General features: G+C 38.1%; 1 protein-coding gene across 1 annotated transcript in view; it reads left to right on the forward strand.

Annotated features, from left to right (window-relative positions):
• Positions 1 to 5,792: 5,792 nt before the first annotated feature.
• Positions 5,793 to 18,315, forward strand: part of LOC107565346 (myosin-11-like) — a 34,910-nt gene continuing 22,387 nt past the window's right edge. The window contains exons 1-7 of the mRNA XM_016250561.1: positions 5,793 to 5,985; positions 6,369 to 6,544; positions 6,847 to 6,999; positions 8,766 to 9,048; positions 12,362 to 12,477; positions 12,564 to 12,709; positions 17,537 to 17,753. Coding sequence (XP_016106047.1) covers positions 6,500 to 6,544; positions 6,847 to 6,999; positions 8,766 to 9,048; positions 12,362 to 12,477; positions 12,564 to 12,709; positions 17,537 to 17,753 — 960 coding nt within the window. The 5' untranslated portion in view covers positions 5,793 to 5,985; positions 6,369 to 6,499. The remainder of the gene's footprint in view (positions 5,986 to 6,368; positions 6,545 to 6,846; positions 7,000 to 8,765; positions 9,049 to 12,361; positions 12,478 to 12,563; positions 12,710 to 17,536; positions 17,754 to 18,315) is intronic.

Genomic DNA, 18,315 nt, shown 5'->3' on the forward strand with positions numbered 1-18,315 from the left:
GCTCCTCAAGGAACCACAAGCTAGGCCTAGGAGATGGTAACACTTGAAGCACAACTGCCTGACAGGTCAGAAGACTCAGAAAGCAGGGCAGGAACCAACTCGACAGACACACAAAGACAAGGCAACAGGGGAGACAAAAGATAAATATCGATCAAAAGAAAGAACTTGCAAAACAATGACTAGGGAGGATAAACAAAAAAATTAAACTGAAAGGGGAAAAGTAATGCATTCTAGAAATAATTAACGGAGACTTATGAAAACAAAAAGAATAACAAAAGGGAAAAAGCTAAGAATAAATGACTAGAACTACAAACAAAATAAAGACAAGACTGCAACCTTGCAGAAAACCAGAAAAAAAATAAAAGAACAAAAACAAAAGGTTCAAAAATTTAAAGAAAGAACCAAACCCCAAAGACTGGAACTAGACTATTGACTAAACTAGGCAGGACAAGAGGAGCACATGGCCAACACAAACAAAGACACAGCCATGTGCTCAGGCACAAAATAAACAAAGACACATTGAACAAAGACAGGACAGACAAGACTGTCAGGGCAGCATCCTGACACCCTCAGCAGAATGCTTTGTTTGAATAGGTGTGGCGGATTGTAGACTTGGAAGTAAATGCCCACTGATTGGATAGCTGTGTATGTTTGACAGCATAAATTCCTCATAGATGGACACTGCTGTGATTTAGGTAAAAAATGCATAAATAATTCAATACATATCAAATGATCTGTAAAAAGAGACAATGATGAGTGGCCAAGTATGGTGACCCGTACTAGGAATTAACCCATCCTAAGGGCACACACACAGCAGTAAACACACACACCGTGAACACACACCCGGAGCAGTGGGCAGCCATTTATGCTGCGGCGCCCGGGGAGCAGTTGGGGGTTCGGTGCCTTGCTCAAGGGCACCTCAGTCGTGGTATTGAAGGTGGAAGAGAGCGCTGTACATTCACTCCATCCACCTACAATCCCTGCCGGTACGAGACTCGAACCCGCCACTCTCTAACCATTAGGCCACGACTTCCCAACCATGCTCAGTCATGGAATGTATTGAGGGTAGAAGGGAGCGCTAGTTATTCACTCCACCCACCAACAATTCCTGCCGGACATGAGACTCAAACCCACAGCCTTCGGGTTACAAGTCCGACTCTTTAACCATTAGGTCACGACTGCCCCGACTGTGAGAACAGTTATGCTGCATTCACGCCATATCGTAATTGCTGTGATTTCGAGATGACAACATGTGATGTTCTACTTGGATCAGTTCACACCCTTGGGCTCATACCCGGAAATATCAATGCCTAAGTATAACGCTTAATGAATCTGAGGTGGTCAGGTAGAACAAGTCGTAGCTTTCAGAGTGGTCAATAGAGTGGTTGCCTACATTCCACGAGCTGTTGTTTTGGCAAACTGTCTTCAATAAGCTACTAACAAGAAAGTTTTGAGTTATGAAACTCACAGGATGTTTTTATAGTAAAATGACCTCTTATATGTCCAAATATCAAGGGAATTTTGGTTTCTCAGTTCATGACCCCTTTAAATCTGTCAAAATGACAACATTTTGATTATCCTTCAATGTATTACTATTTGGAAATGAGAGAAAACTTTGAATTAATGCTAACTATGATTAAAATGCCTTATACTGTGTTAGCTTATTTATGTTGCTCAATCCTACCAACAACATGCTGCAAGAAGAGAATACAAACCCTATAACTGGCCTGAAATTGTATCTTCAGCTGTCAAATGCATCGCAGTGAAAAATAATTCTGAGTGGACCCTTAGCCAAAAAATAAATAAATACCTTATAAGGTATTTCTTATGCTCTAATGGCGTTAAAAAAATCTTATTTTTTCAGGCTAGACCAGCCAATGCGCATGCGCAGTCATAACACGCTTATGACTGCGCATGCGCATTGGCTGGTCTAGCCTCAGGTTTCTATGGGAGCCAGAGCTTCTAACGGCCGCTGCAGTGACGCAAGGACTTTACCAATCGGCAATTGGCTCTTTCACTTAGAATGCGGGACTATTCCGCCATATTGCGCATTGCCGTTTCTCCCATTCAAAAGTATAGGAGTGAACTGTCTTTGTATTTCTGTAGTCTTTGCTATACTTCAGTTCTTTGAACCACGTTTTTGGTGAAAGATTGTTTCAATGAAGGTTCAATGTTGGCCACAGCACTTGAAAGTGAGACTTTTTTTTTTTTTTTTTTTTTTTACATGTAAACAGCTATAAAGCCCGTTATAGATTTTGTGGAAAAGGAACGCATCATTGCAAAGCAATATATAACTCCAGAATCAAGATGAAGGAGTGTCAGCAGAAGATGAATACTAAAAAATTACTTTATTAACAACACAAAATAGCCTGCTTAAGATATGTCCAGTATTTTCCATGTAACATGAAAAATATGCACTGTCACATTCGGGGATTCAACCACCATGTTTTAGAACTCCTTAGGCGCGTTTCCATTACAGATTTGCGCAAAACTTTGGCGATATTTTATAAATGTCGATAAAAAAGTATTGCGAAATGACGGCGTTTCCATTAACCAATGTTATGCGACTAAAACGTAACCTTTTGCCTCTCGCGATAAGTCATGGCAACGGATTTTGGCTATATTTATTCAAAGGAGGCTTATGCGTGTATCTTTACAGAAGCAGCAAAGAGAGCCGCTTCAGAAACGTGCGTGGCGCGGCTGGAATAAACCATAGCCTGCATACAAATATAAACACAAGCACTGAGTGGCCGCAATCAGCTTCAGTGACCGTATCAGAGCCACACTGCACCGCAGACGTGTGCAGTGTAAATTGTCTAAGCATTAATGGTAGGGAAAGCCCCTTAAACTGGAGCGCGGCCACTTATGAAGTGTTTCTGGGAGGTTATAGTAAGTTGAAGAATGATCATATGACTTTTTACATACGCCATGTGACCTGTAAATGCGAAAAAGCCGTTTCCATTGCAGTTTTGCGAATTATTCCTTTTTCGCATTGCCTGAAAACCTCCTCATGCGAGCGTAAAAACTTTTTTGCGATATATGGGAGTTTTTGCGAAATTGACGCGTTTAGGCGTATTTTCAATTCGCAGTTTCAATTTGCGCAATTTGAAGGGTAATGGAAACGCGCCTACTGTGATCAAGAACTTTTTTTGAAAGAAGAGCAATGAACAAACTCATCAGCATCTTGTGGAACCTTGCAAGGAAAAATGCAACAAATGGATAGAGTATGTGGTATGTGGCCAGTGCTGGTCGATATGATTTGTGTAAAACAAGAATGCATTCTACAAACTGAGGTAAAACAGCAGATATACCCAGTCAGGTCTTGAATGATGGTGCATTTAATCGGCATCCAAGGATCAGCTAGGCCAGTGTTTCCCACTAAACCACACAACATCGCCACAATACGAGAGATGGCAGGTTGGTAGCTATTAATAGGCTACACCTACATTTTACCAGAGTCAATGAAGTTGGTGGTGATGTCCAACCTTTTTTTTTTTTTTTAAAGAGTCGCAATCTTCTTCCTGTTGGCTACATAAAACAGAAAGAAAACCTACTATCAAAAGTTATGCCCATTACTTTAGAATATATTACCTTTTTGATATAGGCCTATTAACTTTTTTTACGGAAGTAAATTCTTGTCAAAAAAACTGATGCATGTGTAGATTATCCTCCCCTTCACATCTGTCACAATATTTTTGATTTATGTTTTATCTTTGCTGTTTAAATAAACCAAAGATTTAGCATATTTCAGCAGGGCATCTTGCTTTATTCATATTTTATTTATTAATTTCTTAAATAACCAAACTTCTACAACATAAGGGCAAATACCTATAGCGCAGCTGATGACCCTTTGAAGTGATGCTTGGGTGATCAATAATATTCAAATATACAAATTAATTTCATTGGATTCCTGCTTCCTCATTTCTTTTATTTCTTGCATCCTAAGGGTGTGTAGTTTCAGGATAATCTCAGCATAAGACACAAAATGAGAAACACTTTGGGAGTTTCAAAGTCATCATTTGATTGGTTAAATTCTGCAGGAATATAGAACTGTTTTGTTCTTTAACAGAATAACAGAAATATATAGAATTGCAGAATAACAGAAACAGAAAAAATACAGAGGTGTTTTAAAATATTTAATAAAATATTTATTGGAGGAAAAAATCATAAGCACTAAAAACACTTCCTCTCCATGGTTCAACATGAGCTCCTGTCTAACTCTGTCTTATATTTCATCTGGTTCGCACTGTGTGAATAACTTTTACTATTATTTTTAATGAGACCAGAAAGGCAAAACTTACGGTGACCGAGAAGTGCAAAACAAATCACAATTCTGAAAACGAAATAACAAATTACAAACGCAAATGCAAGTCTAAAAAACAAAATAACAATTCAGGAAGCACAACAACAATTCAGACAAACCAGAAAAGGTAGGCATAGTTTGAGACAGCGCCATTGGTTTGGGATTACTCACCGCTGACTGGATGGGACATCTGTCAATCAACGTATACAGGAAGAACCAGCCGAAGAACAGCAGAGTCATGGTAGAAAGTTCGGAGATGGTATTAAAGTAGCTCAGTTTAAATGTATTGTATGAATTGCCCTTACTATGGAATAAAAAATACAGCGTGTATATTTACATTTAGTTAAAAGTGGCTATAAAACATCAGCTCCAGTGGCGAAGATGGATAAGCCTGTGTCACTTACTTTTTGACGCGATCGACCCGGGATCGATCTGCCTTTTGCCGAACTTTTTTTTCCTCCCTTTTCAAATCTCGTATTAGCAATGGATTATATTTACACTAAGTGAAATTAGCAGTATTTTTTAGCAATATGCTATTTACACTAAGTGCAAATACCTATTTACACTATGTTAAAATAGCAGGATTTCTACTATCAAGTATACTACTTGTTGCAAATAGTGGCAATTATCTGCACTTCAGTATTGTAGTACATTATAAAACAGTATACAATAATAATGTATTGAGTGTAAATTATAATTTAAATTTAAATTATTAAATGGATGCCACCTTATTGGTACAATAAAGCCCTCCCTACACCTACCCTAACCCTACCCGATACTTTATTTTCAACTTTTTGATTATTTCCTTAATTTTTATTGAAAATAAATGCCTTTACGATGTGATACGAGATTTGAAAAGGCAGAAAAAAAAAGTTCGGCAAACCGAACGAGGGGTCGATCGCGTCAAAAAGCCAACGACACAGGCTTATCCATCTGCACCACTGGAGCTGATGTTTTACAGCCACTTTTAACTAAATGTAAATAGACACCCCGTATTTTTTATTCCATAGTAAGGGCAATTCATACAATACATTTAAACTGAGCTACTTTAATACCATCTCCAAACTTTCTACCACGACTCTGCTGTTCTTCGGCTGGTTCTTCCTGTATACATTGATTGACAGATATCTCGTCAAGTCAGCGGTGAGTAATCCCAAACCAATGGCGCTGTCTCAAACTATACCTACCTTTTTCGGATTGTCTGATTTGTCGTTGTGTTTTCTGACTTGTTATTTTGTTTTCGAATTTGTCATTGTGTTTTCTGACTTGTTATAATGTTTTCTGAATTGTTGTTGTGCTTTCTGAATTGTTATTTTGTTTTTTAGACTTGCATTTGCGATTGTAATTTGTTATTTTGTTTTCAGAATTGTGATTTGTTTAGCACTTCTCGGTCACCGTAAAAACATGCAATCGGACATAAACGTCATCGTGGCAATGTACAGTAGGTGGCGGTGATGCTCCAAAACAGCGAACGGCCATTCAACACGAAGAAGAACCTTGCGTTTTAACGAGAGATGAGTGTTTATCACATTGGTAAACCTAATAGACAATAAGGTTATATAGGTTTGCTTCTGTTCAATACATGATATTTGTATATTTGTTATGTACAAGTGAACATTTCTTCTTGGAAATGCACTGTATTGGAATTGTTAAGCGATAAATGTCCATATTATTGGAGGCAGGTAAGATTATGTTCACTGACATTTCATTTTTAAATATTATTATTAAGGTTAACGTTAACTGCACGGCACGCTTTCAGTTTTAATTAGATTTCTGCCACGGTATGATGTGCGAATTATTCCGTCAAGTATGTTTTTTTTCTTCTTCTTCATTGTTTGACTAGATTGTGATCATTGATGCCGGTTAACGTTGTTCGTTTAGATATTAATTTATAATCATTCTCTGCTGACTGAATACAGAAGTCTTCGAATCAGATGATACTCTATAATGAAATTATTATACTTATTTTAGATATTATAGATACTTTTTTAAAACATTTATACATTTGTTTACTATTTATTTATTTAAAATATAAACATTTACACTTATTGACATTTTAATACAGGGCAGTGGACCTCCAGGACCAGACTTGAAGAACCATCCAGTAGGATGACTGCGTTTTGTGTAGTCTTGCTTTACTTTATTTAAAACCTATTGTCTAAGATCTCCTGTCTTAGGCCATAGGTTGTGTAAAAAATGCTAAGGTGGTTTTCAGCAGATGAGTCCGGCTCTGCGCATGGAGTAAGTATTACACATGCTTTTGTTTAAATATCTCATAATGAAGATTGTTTTTCTGTGATGCATATGATCAGAAATCAGCCTTATATGTTTAGTGTGGGAATGTCTAGGAGTGAAGAGTGTCTTTTAATTTTAAATAATTGCAAATATGTCAGCATATTTATTTTGTGTGCAGCTGTGTGGTAAGCAAGTCACTCGGTTATAGCAAAATAAAACTCTTCAGGGTAATACGAGAACCCTCACCCCTTTACATAGTGCAATTCATAAATGTCCATCAGCATTAATAGATCCTTTGCTTTTCTCAGGCTCCTGGCTCCCCGCAGGTGGACATGGGCAGCGAAATGAGATTTGCTGAGGTCACTGAGCAGCTAACGCAGATGGAGGAACTTGTGGCCCATTTAAAAGAGTTGATCAGGGAAAAGGATGCAGCACTCAGCAGTAAAGATGACCAAGCCAAGGTATTTTACAGTTTACAAATATGCTTAAATGGTCAATGACGTTTTTTTTCTTTTTACATTTAGTTTAAAAAAAAATGCAGTACAATGTTAACATGCATTCATACATACAGTGAGTTTATTACATCACTATTTATGGCAAGCATGTATTCATGTATTTTCTCTTCCCAAATTCTCGATCACATTTTTATTTTTATACATTCAAATTTTTTGCAAATGAGATATTACTGGTCATATCCACCTTTTTCTGAACGAGGAAGTCTCGCCTAACTGGAACAGTGCTTTACATTTCTTGTCTCTGGTGTTTCTAGTCAAATTAACATATTTTCAGAGCCGGTAATATAACGTTAAACCTATGAAAATAGTTTTAAAAAGCACATGGCTCCAGAGTTTCATCACTTTAAAGTGTCGCAATGACCGTCTTTTTGCAGTAACTCGTCTGTCATAGTTTAATGAGTGCATAGATGACATGAAGCGACCCACGGTTAGCTGCATTGAAAACAGATGAGGGCACATATCCTACATACAGCTCAATCGGGGCGAAGTTTGTGTGATTTTGTCCACAAAATGATAAGAGCACACATTATTTTATTATTTCACACACAGTAACTTAAGCGCTGCAAGCCATGCAAACAGCGCCGGACACAGTCAGATTTGCTGGTGGTAAGTTACGCAAAACAAGTACAGGAATTTTAACATGGATTTCTATGGAGACCGGAACACGAGAGCACCCAAGCGTAAGTTGGAATCCATCATTGGTTACTCAGGGAAAAGGTGGATAGTGCATTCATACAGATAGTCTTGTCTTATGAGTTTCTGTCTTTATCTGACCTCACATTCAATAAAAAAAAATGTGTGCTTGTTAAGTAAGGTAAGGCACATCAAGTTTATTTTCACTGCACACCATCAAAATCTTGTGATTGTGAAGAACATAAAATTCACTTTCCGATCTTTTACAAATTTGCTTTGGAATGTGGGGAGAAGACATTAGACTAGAGAGAGAGGCTTTGTCCAGCCCTCTCAAAGTGCATAGCAGGATATAAAACATTTATCTTGGAAATGCAATTAAACTTGGCTTACTTCCAAACTTTTATGTCATTTCTATTTCTTTCCATGTTCTTGGACTTTAACTTATATTGCACTTTTACAAGTCTGCCTTCTGCATGCTGACAGTATTGCACATTGTGCTTTGTTCAGGGATAGATGTCATGTGACACATGACGCGGCTCTACTTAAAAAAATTGTATCCTCTTAACGTACATAAAGTAATTAAAATATCAGCCATTTACCAATGCAGTTTTACGCTAGACCATTATTTGCACAGATTGAACAAGTGTTGTTATTGAAAAGCAAATCATAATCATAAAAATTGCATCTAGTTTTTTTGTACTGTCCATTAAGCTGATTCACACAGTGTTTTTATTATTTACTTATATATTTTTTTTATTAAAATGTTTACGGGGTGAGAAAATAAAAACAACATTGGAACAGAAAGAAACGGGGAAAAAAGAGAAGTAATAATGAGAATAACGAAATATGTACTCCTTAATACATGGAATTATAATGAAAAAATCATAACTGAATTCACATGAATGATCTTCAAATGTTTCCATTTCCTTGGTTCTTATTATAGTATGTAGCTTCCTTTGTGATTGGTGTCTGTATGTTTGTGAACACATAAGGAAATAATTACAATATATAGTCAGTCCCTATTGCTTACAGTTCTCAGAGTTGATTTATGAAGTGAGTTGTGTGTGTTTGTTTGGTAGGAGCTGACAGAACAAATGCAGCGCTTGCGGGGTGAGAAAGAAAACTTTCAGTCAAAGCTGGAGGCAGAACGTCACATTACTCGGGCTCGGATCAAGGATCTGCTGGAGAAACATGAAGCAGAGCTGCTCAGTGCTGCTGATAAACATGAGACGGAGTTGTCAGAGAAGGAGCAGGCCTTACGCAGACAGCTTGAGACTCTTCAGCGCTCTATATCACAGCCCGCAGATGCATTAGCAAACCAATCCACCTGCATCACAGCTCAGAGAGTCACAGAGCTGCAAGGTAGACAATCATGTCACATGCTTAAAGTCCGTGTAACGAGAATTCTGAGAATTGTTTCTAAATACATTATAAATGTTAGAAATGTATTGCAGAAACCCATTACAAAGACTCTAAACTATGTAGTACTGAATTGTGGCATTAAACCGTTAAACAATTTTTCACCAATTCTGTATTCAGAATTTTTTGGGCGGGGCTAAAACGGTGGCTCGATGACGCAATGGAGCCACCGAGCATGGCCCCTCCCGTAACACTATAAGACGTGTGTTCGACTTGAAGCAGCACTGCGCAGATCGATCGGTGTGTGACATCAAAGTACAGAGCTATAGAGAGCAGACCGCTCCTCATGCTTTCGAATCGCTCTCGTGTCATACACTGGTCGTTCTGCACAGCCCTGCTTCAAGTCGAACACACCTAATAACTACAGCGCAGTGGTTTGCCCGCTCAATCGCGAGTTACTGCCGTTCATTACTACAGCCTAGACGTTGCTAGCTAGCTATGCCTTCGTCACGTAAATGAATAATACCTGGTTGCAGTAATTTACAAAACAGCTAAATCTCCTCATTTAAATAAGCTGCAGAGGAAGACAGTTGAGAGAGTGACGGCAGCTTTTCGTAGTGGGCGTGGTTTCAGCACCACCAGCAGACACTCCCCCAGCGTCTGAGAGCAGAGAATACTGCTTATTTTATTCACTTGGCGGGTTTTTCTTTAGCATTCAAATTTGGCTGGGTGGTTAATAACACATTTTTCTGTGGTGTGATAAACTCGGAACACACATTTAATATTGACTTTACACGGACTTTAAAGAATTTTGTCTGCAGTTTGACCTTCCTTTCTCAAATGATCTCAATGTTGGTTAAGCACCTGTCACAGTAAATTTTGTTTAAAGATCTATAAACTTTTATCTTAATGGATCACTTAATGTAGCAGTGTCTAATGTCTCCATTTAGGGCTGTGCCCTAAACTATACTGAACAAAATTATAAACGCAACACTTTTGTTTTTGCCCCCATTTTTCATGAGCTGAACTCAAAGATCTAAGACTTTTTCTATGTACACAAAAGGCCTATTTCTCTAAAATATAGTTCACAAATCTGTCTAAATCTGTGTTAGTGAGCACTTCTCCTTTGCCGAGATAATCCATCCACCTCACAGGTGTGCCTGTGTACAGCATGATTATTGCACAGGTGAGCATTAGGCTGGCCACAATAAAAGGCCACTCTAAAATGTGCAGTTTTATCACACAGCACAATGCCACAGATGTCGCAAATTTTGAGGGAGCGTGTAATTGGCATGCTGACTGCAGGAATGTCCACCAGAGCTGTTGCTGTCATCCTCATCGGGGTCTCAACCTGACTGCAGTTTGTCGTAACCGAATTGAGTGGGCAATTCGATGGCGTCTGGCACTTTGGAGAGGTGTTCTCCTCACGGATGAATGGCGTCGTGTGGGTGAGCGGTTTGCTGATGTCAACGTTGTGGATCGAGTGGCCCATGGTGGTGGTGGGGTTATGGTATGGGCAGGCGTATGTTATGGGCAACGAACACAGGTGCATTTTATTGATGGCATTTTGAATGCAGAGATACCGTGACGAGATCCTGAGGCCCATTGTTGTGCCATTCATCGACGACCATCACCTCATGTTGCAGCATGATAATGCACGGCCCCATGTTGCAAGGATCTGTACACAATTCCTGGAAGCTGAAAACATCCCAGTTCTTGCATGGCCAGCGTACTCACCGGACATGTCACCCATTGAGCATGTTTGGGATGCTCTGGATCGACGTATACGACAGCGTGTTCCAATATCCAGCAACTTCGCACTGCCATTGAAGAGGAGTGGACCAACATTCCACAGGCCACAATCAACAACCTGATCATCTCTATGTGAAGGAGATGTGTTGCACTGCGTGAGGCAAATGGTGGTCACACCAGATACTGACTGGTTTTCGGACCCCCCAATACAGTAAAACTGCACATTTTAGAGTGGCCTTTTATTGTGGCCAGCCTAAGGCACACTGTGCAATAATCATGCTATCTAATCAGCATCTTGATATGCCACACCTGTGAGGTGGATGGATTATCTCGGCAAAGGAGAAGTGCTCACTAACACAGATTTAGACCGATTTGTGAACAATATTTGAGAGAAATAGGCCTTTTGTGTACATAGAAAAAGTCTTAGATCTTTGAGTTCAGTTCATGAAAAATGGGGGCAAAAACAAAAGTGTTGCGTTTATAATTTTGTTCAGTGTAGTAATTTGTCATTTTTTTTAGGGAAAACACCACATTGTAAAATTAGGAAAGAAATCCGTATTTCTCTCTGCTTCCAGTATACTGTCCAAATTCATTTATTTAATTTACAGTTTCATGTAGCTCTAATCTGTTATAGAGCATTAAATATGTATAATTTATATTCCTATAAAGTTTATTCATGATTTTATCAAACAGCGCTGTGTTTCCCAAAAGCATCTTAAGCCCAAAATGATCGTAGCTTCATTGGTGACAATGGTTCTACAATCAACTTAAGCTTAGAATGCTTTTGGGAAATGCAGCCCAGTATGTTCATGATGATTAAAAGATTTTTAAAAAAGAGGTCCCACTTTATATTTGGTGTCTTAAAATAATATACTTAATAATATAATGAATTGTTAGGTACAATTCAATACAAACATTTTTGAATTTGCACTAAATTGTGTTGTGTTGTGATCTCATAGCCTTGTAGAGCCTAGTTCTTGATGTGAATGATGTCTATCTTACCAGTCATAAGGGCATAATAAATAAGCTTTCCATTGATGTATGGTTTGTTATGATAAGACAATATTTGGCCGAGATACAACTATTTGAAAATCTGGAATCAGAGGGTGCCAAAAAAAAATTCAAATATTGAGAAAATCGCCTTTAAAGTTGTCCAAATGAAGTCCTTAGCAATGCATATTACTAATCAAAAATTGTTATTTTTTTAAAAATATTTATGGTAGGTAATTTACAAAATATCTTCATGGAACATGATCTTTACTTAATATCCTAATGATTTTTGGCATTAAAAAAATGTTTACTCATACAATGTATTTTTGGCTATTGCTACAAATATACCCGTGCTACTTAAGACTGGTTATGTGGTCCAGGGTCACATATGTCATGTTTTACAAATGTAGCAGACACCTTCTTATAATGTGCCTACATGATAGTAAAAGGGTGTTTATTATTTTCAGTTAAAGATATTGTGTGTCCTGTCATTGTGTTTTTTTTTAACTCCGTGTCCTTCCTTCTCAGTGACTTTGTTTTAATATTTCAGTATGTTTTCTTCTGTCCAATTCAGCCCAAGTGAAGCTGAAAGAAGCAGAGGCCAATAAAGCAGAAGCAAAGTTCTTAAAAATGAAAGCATGGTCCAAATCTATGATCAGGCAGCTCGAGGAGGAACTCAAAAAAGTTAAGGTAAGAAAGTAGATTATTTTTCATTAGATTTGCCCAGATTAATATCCAGATAAATTAAACTAACTGCATTCTGTTTTTGACTTCAGTCTGGAGTATGTCTCAACATGTCCCCTGATGTCACGACCCTACATAGTCGCGTTACTGAATTGCAAGAGGAGAGAGAGGAAATGCTCAGCAAACTGGAGCTGTATGAAGACATGAAGTCAAAAAATGGTATGAAGAAGTGGAGCCAGTTAGTTTAAAATGTAAATTATTTGCATTTGGGATGGAAGTTTTATTTCTTTTTTCTATTCAAGCACTCGACAGATGCAGTAATTGCCCAAATTGATGTCTGTAGATGATATTTCTTAATATTTGCTTTTAATGACCCTACACAATTAAAATACATTGAAGAAGTAGGGATGCGCAATATTGGATTTTTGCCGATATCCGATATGCCAATATTTTTCATCTCATTTTGGCCAATGCCAATACCAATATATTTCCTTTTGTTTGGAATAGGGATGCATCGATCTGATACTCAGTATCGGTATCGGCTCCGATACTGCCATTTTCGGCCGGATCGGGTATCGGTCAGATGAGATCGATCCAAATCCGATATTGTGCGTATACTACTGTGTTATTGTTAAAGAGCAGGTCATATGGGTTTTTGAAAAATATCTCTTTTGCAGTTTATAACATAGCTATCCTTAAATGAAAACAATCTGCAAAGTTGTTAATCAAAAAAAGTTGTTTTGCATAATCCCCGCCTGCCCGCGAAATACGAACAGAGTCTGACCTGCCCACAAACACTTCCGCTAGTTAGTGTGTTTACATCATGTCGAGAAGACGCTGTGTTCAAGGATACCACAGAGATACATACCACAGAGATACAGATATTTGTTGTGTGCTTGTCATTTTATCGAGGACTGCTTCTCTAATCTTGGCTTTTATCTTCGTTGGCTTCTAATCTTCTTAATTTGGACTAACAAGCTCTCCAAACCACAACCTGCAAGTACGATTGATACGTTATGTGTACATTTTTAATTGTGCTAATGTGTGATGTATACCTAGTGCAGCTTTAGTTTTCCAGGTAAAGCACGATATTACTGTCTTACTGAAGTAGTTCTGATAATTCGCTGTAAACCCACTATTTCCTAAGAATGTGTCGATTAATGTAGACTGATGTTGTTCTAATTACTTCATTTAATAATAAAGAATGTAGTGTAGCACACAGACTTTATAATCATTGTGAAATTGCTGTTTATTTTGCTGCACTGGCAGCTATAGGGTTAATGCGGAAGAGACGAGCGAGTTAGTTAGGCTTGTGCACCGGTGGTACAGCTGTTCTGCGTTCTGATTAAAAGTTAAGACTGAACGTCTTTTGTCTGTCGTTCTTCAAACATTACAGTAGACATATTTTGGTTTACAAACGGTATTGTTTCATCAGTTTGTCACGTTATCACTCGGCTAACGTATCCACCATTATTGTTTTAAGTGTTCACAGTTTAGCAGCTAAACTTGAGCTGTGGGCACGATTCGCTTACATAAGTGTTTTTGTATTTTATGTCATTATTATAAGAACGGATTGGAGCTATATATTATTGTTTTATGTAGAGGTGCTTTGCCAATGGTGCTCGGTAACTTGCTCAAGTCAAGGACTCCTCTCTGTGCCAATCACAACAGGCGTGGCCAGCTGACCAATCAGAGCAGAGTAGGCTTATGGAAGGGAGGGATTTGCTCCGAACTTGCTCCGAAGTTATTCAACAGAAAATTACAATGTTTTCTGACCTTATCTGCATTTAAACCTGTTGTAGGGGACTCCAACACAATATTAGGACACTTTAAAATACCATATGACCTGCTCTTTAAGGCCCACGAAAGGCACACAAACATTATAAAGCACCATAAAGTTTTCGTGCACTATATTTTAAGTGTTCTGAAGCCGTTCCATAGTTTAATGTGAAGTAGAGATTAATATTTAAGTCAAGTTCACGTAAAGTCTTCTCCCCGCTGCATCTGTCTGTCCTCCTCCATTCAGCGTTCAAACTGCATGTCGTGTTCGGTTTACTACAGTCAAAACGATGAAACTCTCTTCAATAGTGCACAATAACTTAGATTTAAAACCGGTAAAAGAAAAGGCTCAATAAAATATCGCACAGATATAATACACTACCCATGATATCTCTTCCCTTTTTTATGCTGCGCGCTGCGCGCTGCGCGCTGTGCGCTGTGACTCCGTGTTGCTTCAAGCGCATCATTCTGCGCACGGGATGCGCATAAGCGCTTTGTGCCGCTGTGTATTGGCGCTATACCCTTTCCTATTATACTTTTGCGCAAAGAAAAATTATTAATAGTCTTTTTTGTTCTGTTCTATCATATGTTGCTGCCTTCATTACTGTGCTATGCATTTAAAGAAATGTATTTAAATTTTATAGTACATATATTAGGCTATTTGCTTTTCCTGAATGTATTTTACAACAATACAAAGAGCAATGTGTAAAATTTTTACCAGATTTAGTCATACACTTATTAACTTTTATTTGTTGGCCACTAAATAATGTTGCTTCACTAAATGTTTAGTTTAATGTTTTGTTTTTATATAATTATTGTGCACTCATGGTTTTTGTAGGATAACTTCTGCTGCTGAATTATCCACTAACCTAGATTATAAAGTAGTATAGTATTTTTTTTGTCATAGATTATGATTATATATTTTTTCATTAAAATGAAGTTGTCTATATTTAGTAGATTGTGTATAACACACACAAGAGTGATGCTCAAGTGAACACACAGAAGTATAGAAATTCTACATTGATTTAAAAAAAACTTCGCAGGTATCGGATCGCGTCTGTGCTGCCAGTAGTTTTCTGGAACTCTTCATCCTCTCCTAAGGAAATTCTGGCAGCACAGACGAGGCTGGCTCATGGAGTCCTGTCCTTCATCTGTTACTTTATCCTCCTTTTTCTGCCTTTTTCCACCTCCTCTGCTTGGCCTCACTGGCCAAGTCTCTGCTATAAAACAGACCTTTGTCCGCTGTCTATATGGTGTTTTAGTTTTTTATATGTCCAACATTATCACACCTCCGAATTATAAAGTTCTCATTTTCACACGGTAAAATTCTGTAATCATTTACTCATTAATTTACTGATTTTGAAAAATGTCTGAGCCCTTACTGAACAACAAGGGTGAATAACAAGTAAGTAAATGATGATAGAATTTAGTTTTGACAAAAAAAATGTGTTGTTTTTTTTGGCTGTACAGTGAAAGTCAGTGGGGACCAGTGTTGTTTTCTTTATATTTATTTTATTTTTGTGTTCTCTTGTTGTCTGTTGGTTTAAAAACCTAGTGCTCACTTATCTATTTACTCCCAAACTCCCCAAAATGACATCTTTATAATTAAACATTTTAAGGGAAATATTTAAAGGGGTCATATGACGTTGCTAAAAAAGACATTAGAAATACACATTCTTTTGTGTATTTAGTGTACTGAAATGTGTTTATGCGGTTTAAGGTAAAAAAAAAAACTATTTTCCACATACTGTACATTGTTTCTCTTCTATGCCCCTCCCCATTTTTACAAAGCTCATCGTCCTGAAAAGCGAGGTGTGCTGTGATTGGCCAGCTATCTAGTGTGTTGTGATTGGCCGAATTCCTCAAGCGTGTGACGGAAATGTTACGCCCCTTACCAAACTGTGATGCTGTGTCCTGGCGCGACGAGACAAAACCAATAAAACCCATTATAAACTAGGTTTGGGAATCGCAGGGTACTTCACGATACGATATGATTTACAATTAAATGGCTCACGATACGATAATATCACGATACAACGATTCTGCGACAATCGATATATTGCTAGATAATTCTATAATGATACATCATGATATGTCTAATAGGGGTGGAACAGTTCACGGAAATTATACGACTGATAGACTGCAACGGTGTGAGTTAAAAATCATCAAATGTGTTCTACTACTGAAGAAAAAAAGTCACCTACATCTTGGATGCCCTGGGGGTCAGCAGATAAACATCAAATTTTCATTTTTGGGTAAACTATCCCTTTAATTACTCTCATGTCGTTCCAGACTTGTAAGACCTCTGTTCATCTTTGGAACACAAATTAAGAAAGCCAGTACCACGACGCATGCGTGTACATTCTTCTGCTTGCAAACAAGCTGCTTCGCAACCGGGATCTCCGTCTGAATGCCGGCTCCTGCGTCAGCAACACCACATGCATGCATCAAGTTACACTCGTGAATGTGCATCGAAGTCCGACACGGAAGAGAAGAAATTGTGGAATAAAGTTTTTTTATGTTGTTGTTGTGTTTTCCTTGCTCACAGAAAGTATTCTCGTAGCTTCATAAAATTACAGTTGAACCACTGATTTCACATGGACTTTTTTAACAATGTCCTTACTATGTTTCTGGGCCTTGAATGTGGTAGTTCCGTTGCTGTCCATCCAGGGTCAGATTTCATCAAAAATATCTTAATTTCTGTTCTGAAGATGAACAAAGGTGTTTTGGGTTTGGAACAACATGAGGGTGAGTTGTTTCTCAAACACCGGCAACAACAATAATTTTTGTGTGAACTAAGCCTTTAAGAAAAACAGAATGGGGTCGATTGTGCTCTAAATTAAGGATAATGATCGAAGTGATCACTTACCTTTCTCACCTTATTGATGTTGTTCCAGATGTGCTCACCCAATTGTGATGCAATTGTCTAGACTGATTTCTTACTGAATCATAATTGTAGTCATGTACTACTACTTTGTTCAGGGTGTCCCACTTTCGCTTGCGTGCTGTAGTTGATTGAAAGACACTTCAGGTGGTAATACCCATTTATTGCTGAGACCAAGGTGAATTGTTATAATTTCGAAAAATAATCCTCAAAAAGCTGTTTATCGCTGTAGTTTGCACTGTAATAATCATTATGGCTTACATAGGTCTTGCGTATTTTAGTCTTCTGGTCCACAGTCCACAGAAGCTGAATTTGCAATGTGTGCTGCTACCTGCTGCTTTCCGGTCCTTTTCCGCTCTCTAATCTGCACTAGAAATACCTGACTGTCTCTCCTCAATCCTGATTTCGTATTCTGCTCTCCATTGCCCTAAACATATTTGATCCATTACCTTTGTCTTGTGGCACAAAACTGATTGAGGATGACTGGTTGTTTCCTGGCTGCTCCGATCCAGCATTAGCCAATCGGCAACAGGAAGTGGAGGAGGAGTTGGCCCAGGCCCGTGGACTCTGCCCACAGAAAAGCAGAAAGCCCAAATATTTCACCCCACGCAGCCTGCAGGTATGAACTAAAGTCTCTAGGTAAATTGCATACAGATGAGTGAAAAATTTAAGGAAAAATTTCTTAGTAAGGTGTTAGGTCACCATGTGCTGCCAGATCAGCTTCAGTGCACCTTGATATTAATTCTAAAAATTGGATTACTTCTTACTGTAGCAGTGGAACTCCACTCTTCCAAAAGATATACCCGCAACTGATGTTTGAATAATGATTGTGTCTAACAAGCAAGTTCAGAAGCTCCTTTTAATTGGCTTACAATGTGGTAACTGCAAAGGCGATTGCATATGTTTCACATAATTTTCATGCTCTTCAAGCTGTACAGTGAACGGGTGCCCTGTGAACGGGCCTATAGCCACTCCCACAGCGAGTCCCCTTGAGTTTTTGCTTTAATTTCTCACCAAACTGTATTTAGTACCTTTACCTGTTTTATTTTATTTAAATATTTTTTTTGCTGTGTTGCAAAGTTTAATTAAAAGAATAGATTAGTCAGAAATGAGTCAAAGTAATTTACTTTATAAATGTCATACTATAAATGAGTCATTACTCATTTACAAAGCCCTCATAT

The sequence above is a fragment of the Sinocyclocheilus grahami genome, unplaced genomic scaffold (genome assembly GCF_001515645.1).
Source record: "Sinocyclocheilus grahami isolate Dianchi unplaced genomic scaffold, SAMN03320097.WGS_v1.1 scaffold995.1, whole genome shotgun sequence".
In the NCBI taxonomy this organism is placed as follows: Eukaryota; Metazoa; Chordata; class Actinopteri; order Cypriniformes; family Cyprinidae; genus Sinocyclocheilus; species Sinocyclocheilus grahami.